Genomic DNA, 20,792 nt, shown 5'->3' with positions numbered 1-20,792 from the left:
ACCAAACATGGCTCTGTTCTCCAAAGTCCTGTGCAGAATTTCCAGGGACTGTAATGATTTCACAATAATAAGACTCTGCTTTGAGCCTCCTATATTTGTATAATTCCACCAAAATCTCCAGAGTAATAAGTGTATCCTCTCACACATCTTGATGCAAATGAAGACATATTAAGGGTATATAATATATAAACATTCTATATATTATTAGAGAACAATATAAATATACATTTTATACCACCAGTCATGAGGCAAAGGCCATTTCTTCCCAGGGAGGCATACAACAAGTCTTGGAGGTAAGAAATGTAGCCAAATGTAAATATATTTTGAGTCTCAAGGTCTATGGGATTTCCCCCTATTGACAGCATTCCTAAATGCCCTCTTCACATCCTTGTTCCTCAGACTGTAGATAAGGGGGTTAAGCATAGGGTTTATCACTGCATAGAAAACAGACACTAGCTTCCCCTGACTCTTGGAGGACTTAGGTATCATGTAGGAAATTATTCCTGTTCCATAAAAAAGGATGACCACAAGGAGGTGGGAGCCGCAAGTGGAGAATGCCTTGAGTCTCCCTGAAGTCGTCTTCATCCTGACAACAGTTACTATGATAGAGCCATAGGAGACTAGGATGAGGGACACAGGTGCAAGAAGAATCACCACACCCATGAGGAAAATGGCTGTCTCTGCTTGGTGAGTATCTGCTGATGCCAAAGGTAGGAGGGCTGGGGCCTCACAGAAGAAATGAGCAATCCTATTGTCTCCTTGGTAGGGAAGTTGTAATGTAAATGTAGTGTCCACCAAGGATGCTACTAGTCCACTGACCCAGCATCCCAAGGCCAAGTGACCACATACCTTCCATGTCATGATGCTTGGGTAGTGCATTGGGTCACATATTGCCAAGTACCGGTCATAGGACATCACAGCTAATAGGGCACATTGTGTAGATCCAAAAATGAGGAAGAGAAAAATCTGAGTTGCACATCCCATAAAAGAAATGACTTTCTTCCTGGTCAGCATGTGAACTATAGCTTGGGGAACTATGTTAGTTGAGAAGAAGAGGTCAGCTGTAGACAAGTTGGTCAGAAAAAAGTACATGGGTGTATGGAGTTGCGAGTCAGTCAGAACCAGCCAGATGAGGAGTAAGCTGCCAAGCACCGTAGCCAGGTAGACCCCCAGGAACAATATAAAGAGCAGCACCTGAGTCTGAGGGTCATCAGAGAGACTGAGGAGGAGAAATTCTGTCACCCAAGTCTCGTTGGCCTGGCTCATGTTCTTTCTGTTTCTTGAGAAAAGACCCAACAGGTAGTTGATGTGGGATTATATCCTGTGGAATTATATGATCTAATATTTGCTGGGGATGGAAGCTCAATTCCAGGTGGACAGTCTCGGGCGGGTAAAGGTGGGAACTTCTAAATCTTAGAGTTCTCACGAGGCCCCCCCAGGAAACGACTGGGAATCGAGGTGAACCGAGCTATCTTGTGTATTTCCACCTCTTCCCGTGAGAAACGTGATGGGAGAGAGCTCTCCCCGCCCTCGAGATTGTCCCGGATCTGGGCACACTATTGTTATCTAACAGCACGGTATTCAGATGCAAACTATGCTGCTGGAGAGTTTAAGTAGGATCAGGAAAGCCTGAAAGTTCTCTTGGGCGGAGGGGCGCGGAGCGGACAGGACAACAAGGCTCCGCTTTTCCTCTCTCCTCTCTCCCCTCCCCCTCTCTCCCCACTTATACTTCTACTTCCAATCTCTTATTGTAAGATCTTTGCCTCCTTGGGAGATTCTTCGCTCCCTCCTAAGGAAGAATTCCCCTGCACTTGTAACCAGAACCCTGAATAAAGCTCAACCCTTGTTCGACTCTGGAACGTCCTTTCTCTCATACGAGCATCCGGTTTGGCCAACCGAAGACCTCCGATAGAGGTAAGGGAAGACTCGGGTAGCCCTCAGGCCTCTAGGCCTGGCAAATATTGTTAGATGTTACCTAGTTATAATCTCCCACCCTACTATCAACAGATATCCTGATTAGTGTCCATTGAATGCTTCAGTAATATTTAGTATACATGTAATAAAGAAGTGATTCCATTGTTGTACATCTCTAATTGTTAAAAAATATTTCCATATGATGAAATGAAATCTGTCACTCTCTAATTTCTTACTGTTATTGTTAATGTTGTTCTTTGGCTCTACAAAGAATAAAAGCTCATTCTTGTGCCGCTTAAAAAGGCCTCAAAAATTTAAACAGATCTCTTATTCCTTCTAAATCTCTCTGTTCCTGGCTAAATATCACCTTATTTTTCTCTTTTTAAATAGGATATACTGTCTAGACACTTCCCATTTCTGTTTACTTTTCCATACATATGCTCCATTTTGTAAAATTTTGGGTAAACAACTGAGTAGAATCTTTCATATGTGGTTTGACCATCAGAAAGTTCACTGCTTTTAGACTAAAATGACAAAATAGTGTATTAACTTTTTGTTATCTAAATATATCTATACTGAGCATGTAGTCAACTAAAACCTTTTGAGGTTATTTTTACTTGAATGACTTTTGAACTAGGTCAATCCCATTCCCTGATGATTTTTCAGCAAATATCAGAAATTCAGATTTAGCCATTTGACTAAATCCTGTTATACACACATGCATACATATATACATATATGATATCTCTCTGTCTCTTTATCTTTCTCTCCCATCTCTCTCCCTCTCCCGTTTTCCTCAGGGGAGCAACGAGCAGCATTTAGGGAAACAACATAAGGCAAAGAATTATTAGTTCAATCAGTACATTGTGAGGAACAATGAGATACTCTCAAGGGAAACCTTAAACACTGATAGTGATCTCTGGGATGGTTCACAATCCTACATCAGGACTTAATGCTGAGTTAGACTTTCATTATACTCAGAGAAACTCTCCTCTATGCTAGAATCAAAGTGCAGCATTAGCAGTAGAGGGCCTCGGACAAATTGCTTAACACCTTTGGACCCCCATATGAAATTAAAAAAGGTATTCAACCACATGGAAGAGCTTCTTGTTTGGGTTCCGGTGGTATATTCTCCCTGAGTTTTTTTTTAATAGAGAAACAGAAGCTACCTTGCATGGGGAAAGGATGGAGTGGAGAGAACACTAATCACATCCTAGGAACTCTAATAATACCTGAGCATTGCCTGGAAAAAGACAACTCCCTCTACACCAGATTCTGCTTCCTGTTAAAGTTGACATCATTGTTAGTCATTTCACTATATCAATTTATTGATTATCATACTTTCTGTGTGACACGTCCAATTTATTTTGACATTTGACTGCTTCCAATCCAACTGTTACTTCCGACCTTTCACAGAGATCCTTGGTTGACATGAGGTTTCCTTAGAGAGCTTTGAGTCATAGCATAGATAACAATACAAAGAATAGCAGCTGAGTCTGAGGATCCCTAGAAAGTTCTAGCAGGAGGAATTCTGTCACCCAGGCCTGACTGGATATGTTCTGTCTTTCTGCTCCTTCAGGAAGGACCCAACATATGCTCAATGTGGGGATTTAACATATAGAATCATAGTGTTGGGAGGTTATCTAGTTTAGTCTCCCACCTCACATCAACAGCTGCCCTGATCAGCGATCATGGAACATTTACAGCCATAAATGGTGCACTCTCTCACAAGGAAGCCGTTTTGTTGTTATCCTGTTCAAAGCGTTGGACGATATTCTGAGATGTAGATCTTATATATTGAAGGGTAGCACAGCATAGTGCAGAGGAAGAGATAATATTGGTGTCCCAACATATTCCTCCTGTCAGGCAGTCAGAAAACGCCCGGCATAGAAAAAAAGATCAGGGAGTGGTCCATTAGAAAAAAAGGAAAGAAAATCATGGCAATTTGGGTCTTTTGGTTAATTTCTTTTTGTTTCTATCTATTTGTTCAACTGGCACATCTTATCTGTGGTAAAGTACCAGTAGAAGACATTGTGCATATATCCCTTTGGGTCTGTCTATTTCATCTGAAGCTGCACAGGCAAATTGTCCAAAGGTCTTAATCCATAGAACACCAGTGGGAAACTAATAGAAACTAATATTTTCTCTGCCTTTGGCTGTGGAAGCCCAGCCTATCCTTTAAATATCAACTCAAATGTTGCTTGCTCAATGAAGCCTTCTTTGTTACCTCTGGTTGCTAATGTCCTTCCTTCCATGTCATGGGTATACTTGAGTTAGCTCACACTGGCTCATGAGACCTGATTATTAAATTTTCAGTGTTAGCATTTATACCTAGAATATTGGGTAATGCCACAAATCAGGGCTTGATTTATTGTGTTGTTGATTGTCTTAATAAAACAACGAAGAAAATGTTAATAATGTAGATCAAACTTAAAAGCTTGTTTTATATATATATATAAATATGTAGATACATAACCACATTATATATGTATGTATGTATATATATTTCCAGAGTTTTGAGTGTTAAATATTTACCATCATATCCCTATCCTATTCACTCATATCCTATTTTGTTTTGCAGCTACAAGATATACCTATCATATAAATCACATATTAGAGCTGTCTGCGTTGGTGTCTTAACTCCCTATTTAGTATTAGCTTCTTGAAGATAATGACTAAACCTTGCATCCCTTTGCATCTAATACAATATTCTTTTTGCTTTTTGTTTCTTTTTAAGATATAATTTTTCATTCTTAATTTAAACACCGAAGAAAGAGCCCAGCACATACATACACAGTAGAAAATAAAAAATGGGTTCTATAAGAGTGTTGTTTTCCAGTTCCTATTGTTTGTTCTGTGGTTGCATAATTCATGATTCTTGAATGAATGAATAAATGATTGAATGCTCTGACTTCAGTTTGCTGAATGACAGAACCAGGATTTTGGAGATTTCTATTTTGTCTCAGGGTACGATTATGGTAGTGATTGGGTGGGGATAGTGGATCCGATGTCAGTAATAACTGCATTATTTAAGCTACCTTTTATGTAATCCTAGATAGGCTGGAAGTACATCTGAGAGAACTTTAAGGGGTGATGGAATGTATGATATAATGAATCATTGAATGAGAGAGAGTCTCATGTGGGTTCCAGTGAAAGCTCTACCCATGTCTCTACTTGTAGCAGGATTACTAATGCCTAAACCTGCCATAGTCTCTTTATTCATTCACCAGGGTTGCTGGAAACAAAGATTGACTATGCTGAATTTATGTAATTTAGGACTTAATGTCCACTAGATGTGTTTTCAACAGATTTTGCTAAAAATGGTAGCCTTCATTACTGGAAAACTTGGAGGTGTTGCTCTGATTTGAGGCAGTCATCTGATGAAGTAGGGAAATTCCCTTTGGCAAACTATCAAAAAGTCAATGATGAGTCTATGATAGTGTCTACAAAACTATCCTGTGGTACATGGTTCAGTGGAAAGAGCATTGCACTTGGAGGGAAGGGATGTAGGTTCAAATGTGCCTCTGCTGCCTTTTACCTATGTGACCTTGGGAAAATCAGTCAGTCAATATACATTTATTGTGTCAAACTCTATGCCAGATACTATGCTATATTCTGGGGTTGCAAAGAAAGATAAAAGGCAGTCCCTGTTCTTAAGAACCTCATAGTCTAATGGGGGAAATAACATGCAAAAAACTAAGTACAAACAAGATATATACATATATATATATATACATATATATGACAAATAAGAAATCATCAGAATTACTAATCTTCTCTGTACCTGTCTCCTCATCTATAAATGGAGATGCTTGAACTTATGATTTTATTATTCTATGTTAGACAGTTAACAGAAAATAACTACATTGATGAAGGCTTATACTTTTTCTGTGCTGCTATTGTGGGGGTAGTTTTAAAAGTACAAGTTAAACTTTGGAGGCTTTCTAGAGGAGGGGCTGCACACACTTACGCTACAGATATTAGCACCCTTGATTGATGAAGAAGGAATTAGTAAAAACTGTTTGACATGATGGGTATCATATTTGTTTTTTTCTTGTGCCCTATTTTGGAGCAAGAGTTGGTACTGTTTTCCTCTTATATATATGCATACCCTATTCTGTTATTAGCTTTTATGACATTCTCTCTTTTCTTCCTTTTCTCTTTCCTCCCTTTGCCTTTCCTTCCTTTTATTTTTCTTCTCTTTCTTTCTATTCCCTTTCTCTGCTCTCCTTTTCCATTGCCATCTTATTAAATACCTGACATTTATAATGATTCTCCAAATGAAATCTCTTTTGTCAAACCTCGGAAAGAAGCAGTCATCTGGACCAGAAGTTGAGACCATCTGGCTTAGTACAGTAGGATAGACAGGGTCCAACTAAGAAAGGGAACTACACTAAAACTCAGGGAAAGGAAAGCAGCTGGGGAGAAAAATGAAAGCTTCTCACTATTGGAGAAAACCTTCCGGATTCTAGGGAAAGTAAAGCAGAAGTAGTCTAAGACACCCTGCTATGATCGTCTTTGCTTCTTGGACAGTAATTCTCTTGGCATAAGATTATAGTCCCCCTCCATCTTTGTTGTCTTGCTCACCAGAGTGATAATGGCCTTTCTACAAAGTGGCACCCAGGACCAAACATAGTACTTCAGACATTGCTTTCAAGGGTAAGAGTACAGTAGTATATAAATTCCCTCATGTTGGTTATAGTGACTTTCTTAATATAGCCTTAAAAAGCAGGAGTTTTTTTTTTTAATGTAATGTATTGCTACTGATACATTGTGAATTTGTCCTTAGCAAAACTTCCAGACATTTTTTTCCTCTCCACATAAATTGTTGTATAGCCATACTTATCCCCACACTGTATTTGGGAAGTTAATTTTTTGAATCACATATAGTCTGGATTTCTTATTAAATTTTATCTCATTAGAATCAACTCATCATTTTAGCCTGTGAAAATCTATTTGTGTCCTCTTTTCCAGTCAAATATTAATTTTACTCTTTATTCTGTGTCTTTGGCAAATTTCAAAAGGATTCTATCTATGTCTTCATACAAATCATTGATAACTTGTTTTGTATAGCACAGTTTAAGAACAGATTCACGAGTCATTTCAATCAAGATCTCCTTCCCAATAGTCTTCATCTTATTACTACCAAACTATCAGTTTGGTAATTACTTTCAACTATTTCTATAGCCATCTTGCTGTGCTATCAATTAGTCCACATCTCTAATCAGTGCAGAAGAATTTTATGAGAGACTTTGTCAAAAACTTTTTTGAAGTCTTCTCAGTGTATTTTGTATAGAACATTTGCCTGGGCTACTCTTTCAAAAAGCAAAGGGGGTTAATTTAGGATCATCTTCTTTCAATGAAGCTTTGTGTCCCTTATGATTGGCATATCCTTTTCTAGATATCATATGCCATCTCTTTAAGAATATTTTCTAGAATTTTACCTAGAATTTGTGTCAAATTTACTGACATGTATTTTATATGCCCTACAGGGTGAAGGATAGAGGCTGAAGCCAGCTTGAGAGTCAATTGTTAATCATTCAGTGTGAGACCCCAGCAATTAGCAACTACAAATCTTCATTTTATTTATCAGGTAGTTTATTGTCTATAAAAGTAATGGAGACAATTCACATTAAACTTTAAAGTGTGTCCTGTGTATATCCTTTCCCTCAGCCCCCAAAGTCAGTTGTTAAATATTTACCATCACAACCCTGTGGTCTCTCTCTTCTGTTTTAGAAAACTGGCACACTTCCCCTTCTGTAGTCTTTGAGCACCTCTTCCATCAAGCTAAGTCATAGAACCACGTTAAATAGATTATAGGTAAGAATGAAACAAAAGCACACAACCCCCCCAAAAAATCTATCTGCTAAACTCTATTCTAAATTCATTTTCAATTAACTTTAACTTAATTTTGTTAGCTGCCAGGCCTAGAGGCCTGTGTGGGCTACCCGAGTCTTCTTACCTCACCTCCGAGGTCTTCGGTTGGCCAAAACCGGATGCTCATATGAGAGAAAGGACGTTCCAGAGTCGAACAAGGGTTGAGCTTTATTTCAGGGTCTCAGTTACAAGTGCAGGGGAGGTCTTCCTTAGGAGGAAGAGGGGGAGATTTCCTAAGGAGGCTAGGATCTTAAGGGACTGGAAGTAGAAGTACAAGCGGGGAGAGAGGGGGAGGGGAGAGAGGAAAGAAGAAAAGCGGAGCCTACTGTCCTCTTGGCTCCTCACGTGCTAAGAGAGCTTTCAGGCTTCCTCAATCCTACTTAACCTTCAGCCGCACAGTTTGCATCTCAATACCGTGCTGTTAGATAACAATAGTGTGCCCAGATCCGGGACAATCTCGAGGGCGGGAAGATCTCTCTCCCATCACGTTTCTCACGGGAAGAGGCGGAATTACTCGAGATAGCTCGGTTCACCTCGATTCCCTGCCGTTTCCTGGGGGGGTCTCGTGAGAGCTCTAAGATTTAGAAGCTCCCACCTTTACCCGCCCGAGACTGTCCACACGGAATTGAGCTTCCAATCCCAACAGTTAGCACCCAGTATCTTCACTTTTTTTCGTAGAGATGAACTTGTTTCAACTATATTACTTATATAATACAAGCATTTCAAAATGGACTGTAAGATTTAAGCCTCAATATTCCTATAAATAAAAACATATGCTAGAGGCATGAATTATTTCATTCAAGAGATAAAAGGAAAGATGTATAAGACATACCTGAATTTGATATTTTAAATTGAAGAGAGGCAGCACACAAACAAAGTCATAGGACTGTGGAATCTCATAGTTGGGAGAACCTCAGAGCTTGTCTCATGGAAATCCATACCTAACTGGGATTCCTCTCTGTGAAATCTTTAATTAGTTCTTAAAGACATTCAATGATGGAGGATTCACTACTTCCTCAGTGACCTCATTAAACTTTTGACCAGCTTTATTTTTTAGGACTCCCTCCTAATATTTCATAAAAATATGCTTCTTTGTAACTCTCACCAATTACTTCTTGTGCAGCCATCTAGAGCGACATCTTATGACCCCTTTTTCAATACTATATAGCAGCTACCATGTTTTCCTCACTGCCTCAAAGTTTTCTATTTTCCAGTGTAAATATTCCCAGGCAGTATAAATTGTCCTAATATGGCATGACTCCAAGTCATCTTGCTGTCTTGGTCACCATCTTCTGGACATGCTCCAGTATCAGGGGAGTCCCTGCTAACAGATGATATTGGGGGTCCAGGTATCTCTCATTCTGACTAGCACATATGCTATCATAGCTGAGATGTGACCACATTGAGAAGTAAGTCCAGCAATCAATGTGGCTAAGATATTTTTTTGGGGGGAGGAAGAATAGGACATGCTGAGGGAAACAGAATCTGGTGAAGAAGTCCATTTTTCTTTTGATTTGAGGCACTTCACTACTAATATCTTATTATTAAACTTCAATGCTTCACCTTCATTACCCTCATCTGCAGCTCTTACCATGTATTTATGCTCCCCTGAAATATTTGCTTTCCTTGATTCTAGATGATATTCATTCATGTAATACCTTCTCTCAGTTTTGGTGCTCAGTTGTCCTCAGTCCATCACAGAAGAAAGACAAGGCTAAGACAGTTTTGATAAATAACAAAGGGGGGAAAGGAAATAGAAGTTCTGTGCATAATGTACTTTCTATTTAACGTGAATTTTAAGGCATTAGGGAGGACTGTGTCAGACTGCCAGGTCCTATCTATCCCTAGATTGCACCCTGACACATGCCCAGAACTAGGTGACTCAATGTGTAAATTGATAAATCACCTCTTCAGATTTTTGATGTGTGGAACTCCATTATGAAGGGTTTCTGGTCAATGATCCTTTGCCAGATAACCATCATATCTCTGTGAGTGAGGGATGTGTGTATTTTTCCTGAATGAAGCTAAGAGACTAGCTCTCTGACCACATAGAACTATTTTCTCACTTGGCCTATAGCTAGGAAGGGTCAAGGAGATGGTCCTTCCACTCCAAGCCAATTTCATCATACTACTAATAATAACAATAGCTAAAATTTGTATGGTACTTTAAAGTTTTCAGAGCTCTTTGCATATTTTTTCCATGATTGGATACAACAATCCTATCAGATGAACTCTATTCTCTCTTTTTATAGGTAAGAAAACTGTTGGAGAATGGTTAAGTGACTTACCTAGGTTCACATAGCTAATACATTTCTGAGGCATCAGTATTTGAATTCACCTTTACAACTCCAGTACCAACTCTCTATACACTCTGCAACCACTCCTAAGTATAGATACATGTAAAAATCATGCTCTTGTACCTAAGGGACTCTTCCTTTTGTATAAGGTGTCACATGAAATTCATGCTGGTTCCTGAGGTATCTGTTTTGGTAATAGATGACATAGGTCTTATATGTAAATTATTAATCTATACCCATTGCCAAGGTGAGAAAACTGGGATATCAGCCTTTCCGGGCAGGGAATCTCAATCAAAACAAAAGAACAATTCCAGAAAGGTACTACATACAAAATCCTCTTGAAACATTCAGTATCAAACTTCCTCTTCTATAACTTCTTCTACTTTTCTCTTACCCTCTCCTAAAAAGAGCCATCTTACCTGGGAGGCAGAAAGGTCCAGGAGTGCCTCTCATGGTGTCTGAACAGACTCTAAATGCAGAGCATAGAAGAGATGCCTGAGAAGTTGTCATTCAGCTGAATGAGAGGGCTAGAAAACACAGGCATATTTTCCTGAAGGCAAAAAACACATCCCCAATCATTGTAGAGAGGTCAGAAAAAGGGACAGAAATGGAGTTAGGGTGAAGGGGAATAGTGGAAAATTTGTTCAAATCAACCCTTTCCACCAGTAAATCTCAGTGGTTCAGAAGACTTGCCTTTCAAATAAAGGCTGATTCTTTGAGGATGGTCCTAATTTAATAGGCTATGGTATTTGTCTTTGGAGTCTCTGTTGTGCTCAGGAGAATTTCTCCTCATTAATATAGTCTTTGGAGTGTTTCTTTCCAGAGTGGCTCACAGATGGTGGCAAGGGGGAGATTTTAGTGGAACTGACTCAAAGTTCTAGATTCAGGCATAAGCTCTGACTGAATATCTCCTCTCCTTTCTTCCCCATATCTGTGTCCACTTGGGTGCAGCGATGGGCTTTTCCTAAATTTTTATAGTAGTTCCATGGGTCATCATACTACTAATCCTGTCTGCTGAGTATTTTTTGTGACCTTTGAACTTAGTTTTTTTCTCACATTTTTATAAATGTAATTTGCCAACCTCTTCCATGAGAATTACAGAAGGCGAAATGATAATTTTACGTTCAATCAAGAAGTGTTTGCACTAAAAAATCCAGTATAGCTAACATTAGAAGGAAATAATACATATATATGTAGAGGAAGGAAACAATACATATATATGTACATGTATTTATGAAATGAAACATTTATCAGAAAAACTTGTGGGAAAAATATTTGCCACAAGTTTTTCTGATAAATGTTTCATTTCATAAATACATGTACATATATATGTATTGTTTCAAATTTATAAGACTAAAAGGTATCTTCCAGATGATAAATGGTTGAAACATATGAAGAAGGAACCTGTAAGGGAAAAAATTCCGGCAATCTCTAGCCACATAAAAATTCCTGCTCCAAATTACTAATATCTAGAAAAATATAAATTAAGGCAACTTTTAAGGTCTACCTCTCACCCATCAGATTGGCAAAATTGAAAGATGGGAAAATGACAAACTTTGGAGAGGCTGCTGGCTAAGAGTCATACTGATGCACTGTTTCTAGAGTTGTGAATTGTTATAGCCATTCTATAAAAACATTTAGAACTGTGCCTTTAAAGTTATTAAACTGTGCATCATTTTGATCCAATGATACTACTAGACCCATACCCCAAAGAGATCAATGAAAGACAAAAGCACCTCTAGATACGAACATACTTATGGCTACTCATTTTTCAAGTGTGAAGCAACTTGAAATTAAAAGAGAGAATCCACCAATTGGGCAATGGCTGAACAAACTATGGTATATGTAAATAATGGAATATTATTATGTCCTAAGAAATGAAAAAAGGGGTAGTTGTGTGGCAGAGTGGATAGAGCCCTGGGGCTGAAGTCAGGAAGACATGAGTTCAGATCCAGCCTTAGACACTTCTCAGGAGTGTGACCCTCAGCAAGTCACCTAACCCTGTTTACGTCAGTTTCCTCTTCCTTAAAATGAGCTAGGAAAGAAAACATGTTCAATCACTTCAGTATCTTTGCCAAGAAAGCTCCAAATGTGATCATGAATAGTGGGACATGACTGAACAGCAGCAAGAAATGAATAAAATAAAATGAAAATAGTGTCTCCCCTAACCTTGTAACAAATATATTTAGTCAAGTACAGGAAACTTTTACATTGGCTGTATCTAGAAATGCATGTTTTGTTATTTATCTACAACCTTGTGATTTCCCAGATTATTTACTTTATAAATTAATTAATTAATTTTTAGTTTTCAACAGTCACTTCCATAAGATTATGAGTTTTAATTTTTCTCCTCCTCCTTCCCTTCCTCACTCCCCAAGATGGTATACAATATGATAAAGGCTCTACATATACATTCATATTAAACATATTTTCCCCTTAATTATATTTGTAAAGAAGAATTAGAAGTAATGGGAGGAACCATGAGAAAGAAAAAACAAAACAACAAAATAAAACAATCAAATAGCATGCTTTGATTTGCCTTAAGACTCCATAGTTCTTTCTCTGGATTTGGATAGCATTTTCCATCGTGAGTCTTTTGAGGTTGTCTTAGATCCATGCATTTCTGAGAAAAATTAAGTTTATCAAAGTTAGTCATTGCTGTTAATGTGTACAATGTTCTCAGTTCACTTCACTCAGCATCAGTTCGTAAAAGTTTTTCCAGGTTTTTCTGAAGTTTGCTTGATCATCATTTCTTATAGCACAATAGTATTCCATTACATTCATATACCACAACTTGTTCAGTCATTCCCCAGTTGATGGACATCCCCTCAATTTCCAATTCTTGGTCACCCATGAAAAGAACTGCTATAAATATATTTGCACATCTGATTTCTTTTCCCATTTTTTATGATCTCTTTGGGACACAGACCTAGAAGTTGTATTGCTGGGTCAAAGGGTATGCACAGTTTGACAACCCTTTGGCATAGTTCCAAATTGCTCTCCAGAATTGTTGGATCAGTTCACAATTCCACCAACAATGCATTAATTTCTTTCCCACATTCTCTCCAACATTTATTATTTTCCTGTTTTGTCATGTTAGCCAATGTGATAGATGTGATGTGGTACCTCAGAGTTGCTTTGATTGACATTTCTCCAATGAATAGTGATTTAGAGCATTTTTTCCCTTATGATTATAGATAGCTTTAATTTCATCAACTGAAAACTGCCTGTTCATCCTTTTACCATTTATCAATTGGGGAATGACTTGTTTTCTTATAAATTTGACTCAGTTTTCTACATATTTTAGAAATTAGGTCTTGTAATGGCAATTTAAATGGGAAGATCTTTCCCATTAGTTAATAGGCCCATGTGACCTGTCTGGGTCACTTGGAAATCTGAGTCACATGGAGCCTGTTGTGGGAGGAGTTTGCAGAATGGGTGGAGCAGGGAGGATGGAACAGGAAGAGGCAGAGCTAGAGCAGAGCTGAGAGGAAGTTAGTTATTAGATCAATCAGAGCCAGGAAAGCTGCAGGCAAGCAAGTACCTGGCTAGCATGAGTGAAAAAGCTTGTGATTTTATTTAAGGGAACCTGCCTGTGATTTGTTTAATGGAGCTGGATTGTGGGAAGCCTAGCAGGAGGAAGGTGTGGGGATGGTGTTGTCTTCTGCAGTGTTATTGTGTGTAGATTATGATGGATTTGACTTTTTGGTGTCTGTATAAATGTTTTGGTTCTGTTTTTTTTTTTTTTGTGGAGAGTCTGTTGTATTTTGTGATTCAGGATTTTGCTGAGGTATTCATGGTCACCGTTGGCGCTGTAAATATCGGTGTTGGTGCTACAAGCCTTTATCACAGATCCTGGCTATAATGATTATTTCCCAGCTTTCTGCTTCCCTTCTAATTTTGATTGCATTTGCTTTTTGCAAAATCTTTTCAATTCAATATAATAAAAATCATCCATTTTGCATTTCATAATATTCTCTATCTCTTATTTGGTCATAAATTTTCCCCTTCTCCATAAATCTGACAGGTAAACTATTAGTTGCTCTCCTACTTTGCATATAATATCAGCGTATGTGTACCCATATGTATCCAAATTGTGTACCCATTTAGATTTTATCTTGGTATATGGCATAAGATGTTGGTCTATGCCTAGTTTCTGCCATTCTATTTTCCAGTTTTCAAAGTAGTTTTCATTAAATGAGTTCTTATGCCAGAAGCTAGAATCTTTGAGTTCATCAAACAATAGATTACTATAATCCTTGACTATTATGTCTTACATGCCTAACCTATTTCACTGATCCATGACTCTGTTTCTTAGCTAGAAACTAGCTACTTTATAATACAATTTAAGATTCAGTACAGCTAGGTCACCTATCCTTGCATTTCTTTTCATTAATTCCCTTGATATTCTGGACCATTTGTTTTTCCAGATGAATTTTGTTTTTTCTATCTCTATAAAATAATTCTTTTTGTAGTTTGATTGCTACTTTTTCTATTTTAATCAATTTTCCTAGTATTCTATGTAGTGGTGGGAAATTATGTCACAGGTTTTGGAGGAATGCTTTGCAATAACTTATTATTATTCAACTTTAGTAAAAACTCCTTTCTAAAAGTTAATTAAGTCTAGCTGACTATTAATTGATAACCATGGTGGGAAACACTCTGGTAGGGGTTTAAAAAAATTTGAGTCCCAAATTTTTTTCCTTCCTGAGAGGGCAACCAATTTGATATTGGATATACATATGCAATATTATGAAAGAAAATAGACAAAAAAAAACCCCTAAGCAAAACAAAGTAAAAACAATATGGTCTGACTTGTATTCAAATTCTATCAGTTCTTTCTCTGGAGGTGGAGAGCATTTTCATCAGTAGTCCTTTAGAATTGGATCATTATATTGCTGAGAATAGCTAAGTCATTCACAGTTGATCATTATAAAATATTACTGGTATGGTGTGCAATATTCTCCTGTTACTGCTCACTTCACTTTGCATCAGCTTGTGTCTTTCCTTCTGAAAGCATCCTACTCATCATTCATATAGAATAATAATATTTTAATTTGGTGTAATAAAATAATACATTTTACATCAGGCAATGCTGTCTTTCTTTTGTTTGATCATGAATTCTACCCTTACCCAACTATCTGACAATTAAACTATTCCATGCTCCCCTAATTTGCTTTTGGTATCACTGTTTTTGTCTAAATCATGTACCCATATTGACCTTGGTATATGGTGTGAGATATTGATCTATTCCTGGTTTTTGCTACACTGCTTTTCAGTTTTCTCAGCAGTTTTTGTCAAATAGTGAGTTTTTGTCCCTAAAGCTTAGATCTTTTTATTTATGAAATGCTAGATTACTATGATCATTTACTGATGGAACCATCAGTTAACAGCAAATGGAGAAGTTTTGAATTCTGTGGATAAGTTCATTTACTTTACAGAGATGTACACATTGAGAAGGAGGTTGATGTACACATTGCCAGAGTTAGCTCAGTGTTTGGGGGACTCTGAAGGAAAGTATTAGAGAGAAGAGGTATTAGACTATCAAACTGAAGGTCTCCAGAGCCATTGTGTTTGCCTCATTGTTGCATGCCTGTGAAACCTGGATAGTACACAGTACCATTCCAGGAAACTGGATTGCTTCCATTTGGATTGTCTTAGGAAGATTCTGAAGGCCACCTGGCAGGATAAGGTACCAAATGCAGAGGTCCTTACTTGAACTAAACTGCCAAACATTCAAACTGCTTCAGAGAGTGCAACTCTGATGGGCTGACTACCTTGTTCCAATGCAAAATGTACACTTGCCACAAAAGACTATTTATGGGGAACTCTCACAGAGCAAGCATTCATATGGTGGTCAGAAGAAGCAATACAGGGACATTCTCAAGATCTCTTGGCATGGCATGCCCACATTAGAGAAGGTATTGTTCTCTAGGAGCAAAGTAGAATTGAGACAGCTCAAAGGAAACACAGGATTCACAAATTTGGAGTATCCACCCCAAATGTTCACACAGAGTATTTGTGCCTGCCCTGTGGTAGTGCATTTCGAACTTGCATTGGTCTTATCAGCCATAATCTGACACACTGAAACTTGACTCTAGCATAGTCATGTCATTTTGGTCCTCTTCGAGAACGAAGGACAGCAAACCAATGGTCATTTACCATCTATGGTGTACCTAATCTATTCCATTGAACCACCACTCTATTTCTTCGTGAGTACCAGATTGTTTTGTTGATTACAGCTTGAGATCTAGTATGGCTAGGCCACCTTCCTTCATGTTTTTTTCATTGGTTCACTTGATATTCTTGACATTTTGTTCTGCCAGATGGAATTTGTTATTATTTTTTGTAATGCTATAAAATAATTTTTGGTCATTTGGTATTGCACTAAATAAATAAATTTAGGTACAGCTGTAATTTTTATTATATTTCCTCAGACCTATCCATAAGCAGTTAATATTTTTCCAACTGATTAGCTGTGCTCTCTAGTTTTTTTTTTTTAATAGGAATGGATGCTGTATTTTATCAAAGGTTTTTTCTGCAACTATGAAGATAATAATATGATTTCTGTTGATTTTGTTATTGATATGGTCACTTATGCTGATAGTTTTCCTAATATTGAAGCGACCCTGCATTCCTGGTACATATCCTATATGGTCATAGTATATGATCCTTTTAATATATTACTGTAATCTCTTTGCTAGTATTTTATTATATTTTTTGCATCAATATTCCTTAGGGAAATTGTTCTATAATTATCTTCCTTTTGGCTCTTCCTGTTTTGAGTGTTGGTGCCATATTTGTGTCATAAAAGGAATTGGGTAGGACTCCACCTATTTTTCCAAATAGTTTGCACATTATTGGGATAAATTGCTCTTTAAATGATTGGTAGAATTCACTTTTGAATCAATCTGGTCCTGGGGATTTTTTTCTTAGGAAGTTCATTGATGGCTTTTTCAACTTCTTTTTTTAAACATTGGATTAAGAGTTTTATTTCTTTTGTTAGTCTGGGTAATTTATTTTTTGAAGATATCCCTCCATTTCACTTAGATGGCCAAATTTATTGGTATACAGTTGGGCAGTATAGCTCCTAACAATTGTCTTAATTTCCTCTTCATTGGTGGTGAATCTACCCCTTTCATTTTTGATACTAGTAATTTGTTTTTCTTCTTTTTTCTTTTTAAAAATAAAATTAATCAACTGTTTACCTTTTTATTATTTTTTCATAAAACCTACTTCTAGTTTTACTTATTATTCAATGTTTTCCTTACTTTCAGTTTTATTAATCTCTTCTTCGATTTTCAGGATTTCATATTTGTTGTTTGGGGATTTTTTGTTATTTTCATTGGAATTTCTCTACCTCTTCCTGACAGATTGTTGTTGCCAATATACTTAAAAGCTAATTAGTAATGTGGATTTATTTATATCACTCTGCTTTACTAATATTATTAATGACATCAATTTTTAATTGAATTTTTAGGATTTTCTGAGTGAACCATCATATTATCTGCAAAAAGTGATGACTTTGTTCTTTGAGTCTGTTTTTCTTTGTCTTTTTGAGATAGCTAGTATGTCTGCAATTACATAAAATAATGGTGGTGAGAAATGGCATTTTTGCTTTACATCTGATGCTACTGGACAGGCTTTTAGCCTTTCTCCATTACATGTAATTCTGTATTTCATCTTAGATAGATATTATTTACCATATTAAAGAAAGTTCTATTTATTCATGTACTTGGTAGTTTTTTTGATTGTATCATTTTATCTTTCAATTTATTATTTATTCATTTTAAACATATTTTTTTTTTAAATTCTGAGTTCCAAATTTTCTCCCTCTCATCCTCTTACAACCTCTCTCACACTGACTAGAAAAGCAAATGATATAATATCCATAAGTAAAACCACACAAAATATTTCCATGTTAGTTATGGTTAAAAATAGCAAGAAATATAAAGTGAGTAAATTATTCCTCAATTTGCAGTCAGAATTCATTAGTTCTCTCTTTGTTCATCATGAGTTCTTTGAAATTGCCTTGGACCATTGTCAGAGGTGCCAAGATTTTCACAGCTGATTATCATTACCTCATTGCTGTTACTGGGCACAATGATTTCCTAGTTCCTCTTACTTCACTTTGCATTTGTTGATATAGTTCTTGCCAGATTTTTCTGAAACCACCCCTCCTCATCGTTTCTTACAGCACGAGAGTACTCCATCACAACTCTATGTCTGAACTTGTTGGCCAAAGATGCCCATGACTTGGGTTTTACTGGTTCCTCTCCTCTCCTCTCCTCTCCTCTCCTCTCCTCTCCTCTCCTCTCCTCTCCTCTCCTCTCCTCTCCTCTCCTCTCCTCTCCTCTCCCTTCCCTTCCCTTCCCTTCCCTTCCCTTCCCTTCCCTTCCCTTCCCTTCCCTTCCCTTCCCTTCCCTTCCCTTCCCTTCCCTTCCCTTCCCTTCCCTTCCCTTTCCTTTCCTTTCCTTTCTTTTCCCAAAGCCTTAAACTCACTGCACTCTGAAGCTGGGACACCAGTGGGTCCCTGCCTCAGGGCTCTCCTGGATACTTCTGGCTTTAGAGTGATTATCAGTAGTAACTGTTGCTGCTTCCCTCCCGACCTAATGTCTTTCTTTTTCTTGGCCTCATTAAAAGGACCATGATTTGGCTACTTCTTAAACAGGCCTATTCAGTGAATGGGCCTTACCTCACCCTAAGTGAGTACCTGAAGAGACCTTGGCTTAAAGGGCCCAAGGTCTCCCAGTGCATCCTGGGCCATCTCTGGTCATTCCGATGAATATCTGGTTACTGGACTCAGATGGCTCTGGAGGAGAAATGAGACTGGTGACCTGCACAGCCCTCCCTCACTCAAAACAAAGTCATGTGCAAGTCATGTCATCATTTCTCTGATGGCATGGTCTTCTTTGACAATGAAAGATGAACACAAAAAACTCTTTTAGAAATTCTTGTTGGGCTACAGTCCAATTAGTATTTTTCTTTTTGACATTTTTGTAGTTGTTTTCACATTGTTTTCTTCTGAGTTTATGTCTTGCTTTTCCATGCCACTGTAGTAGCTTTTTATGCTCAGATTCTTTTTCAGTTGTTTGCTGATTATTCCAGTCTATTTCTTGACTTTGAATTTTATGTTAAAGTTGGACTCTGCTCACATGTGGCTGAGGAGGCAGTGTCCCAAGCTTCAAAATTTTTTGTGTTTCTTTATTATGAACTAGATCTGGGCATCTGCAAGTTTCTGGTGCTTCCAAGGTAGCGTGATCTTGGGAGTGGCATGGCCACTGCTCTGCTTGTCTGCACTATGGTCTTTACTTAGGAAGCACCTCTGGTCCCCTGGTGCTGCATGCTCTCTTCTCTTGGTGTGGAAGTGTGACTAGAGCTTTTGCTCCCTTCTGACTGACCTCTCGTACTCCTCTCTGCCCTGGAACTCCTTATGGTCAGTAGAATTGCCAAATCAATACCCAATACTAGCAAAAGGTCCTCTGTAATCTCTTCTTGATCAGTTGTCCAATCCCCTTACTATCTCTGAGCTGTGAGCTCCTGAAGCTGCTGCTGAAATTGCTGTTGCCACAGTTGTGTGGGTGGGCTCTAGACAGATCTCCACCTCAGTGTCATAGACTTCTCCTGCTGACCTTTAAATTTTCTTAGGCCAGAATAATTTCTCACACTATTTTTTCTTGATTCTGCCACTCCAAAATTTGATTTGAGACATTATTTTAAAATTGTTTGGAGTCAAATATTTGGAGAATTCAGCTGGGTTGCTGTTCCCTAATCCTGTATCTTCCCACTGCTCCCCCGCCACAACCTCCCGTGCCATATTGCTTTCATTTAAACTACAAGAGTGTTATGTTATGTCAAAAGCTTTTCCTGCATATATCTATATAACCATATAATTTTTATTATTAATATGACATATAATTTTTTGTTATTAATATATCATGTTCATAGCTTTCAGAATATCAAGCTGACCCAGAATGCCTTGCATAAATTCTTTATTGCATAAATTTATTTTTTGAATCCGTATGAATACAGATTTTTTTTGGTACTCTCATTATCCTTGCCAGCACTATCTGGACACCTTTCTCTTTTAGGATTGCCCCTTTAAAAAATGCTGCATTTAGTACAGAATACAAATGTACAGATATCAAAATGTGGTCTAATCATGGCAGGACACAATGTTACTATAACATTAAACACATTTAACACTATTTCTATTATTTCTAGTTTAAGATTTCATTACAGTCAGGATCTGTAGAGAATAGAGGTAGCTTTAATGTAAAGAAGATTGTATTTAAGTTACAACTCTGTCATTGACCAGTTGTGGGATTTTTGACAAGTCACTGAAAGTATCAGTGTCCTTGGTCAACTCTTATCTAAGACAATATAACTTGGAGTAGTTGTCAGTCTTTGTTGATGGAGAAAGTTTCCTTAATATTAGTTCATTAAAATAATAAAAATAAGATCATGCATACATTTAAAAGGTGAGGTTAACTTTTTATGTATCTTTCAACAAGGTTTCCTAAGGTCTGATTATTTTTCTTTGATCCCACAAATCCTTATGGCAGACGTGAGCTTGTTCTTCAAAGTCCAGTGCAGAATTTCTAGGATCTATGAAAACTATATTAACAATATTCAGTCCTCAGTTCTCCTTATTAAAGAAATGCTACCCAAATTGCAGGAGAGATCAATGCATCATATCAAACT

At 37.5% G+C, this 20,792-nt stretch overlaps 1 protein-coding gene across 1 annotated transcript; it reads right to left on the bottom strand.

Moving 5' to 3' along the window:
• Positions 1-330: 330 nt before the first annotated feature.
• Positions 331-1,266, bottom strand: LOC140526771 (olfactory receptor 2D2-like). Its single transcript, XM_072643287.1, has one exon. The coding sequence runs from the start codon at positions 1,264-1,266 to the stop codon at positions 331-333; it is 936 nt and encodes a 311-aa protein (XP_072499388.1).
• Between the last annotated feature and the right edge of the window lie 19,526 nt (positions 1,267-20,792).

The sequence above is a fragment of the Notamacropus eugenii genome, chromosome 1 (assembly GCF_028372415.1).
Source record: "Notamacropus eugenii isolate mMacEug1 chromosome 1, mMacEug1.pri_v2, whole genome shotgun sequence".
In the NCBI taxonomy this organism is placed as follows: Eukaryota; Metazoa; Chordata; class Mammalia; order Diprotodontia; family Macropodidae; genus Notamacropus; species Notamacropus eugenii.
This window is presented reverse-complemented; position numbering and strand designations above follow the sequence as displayed.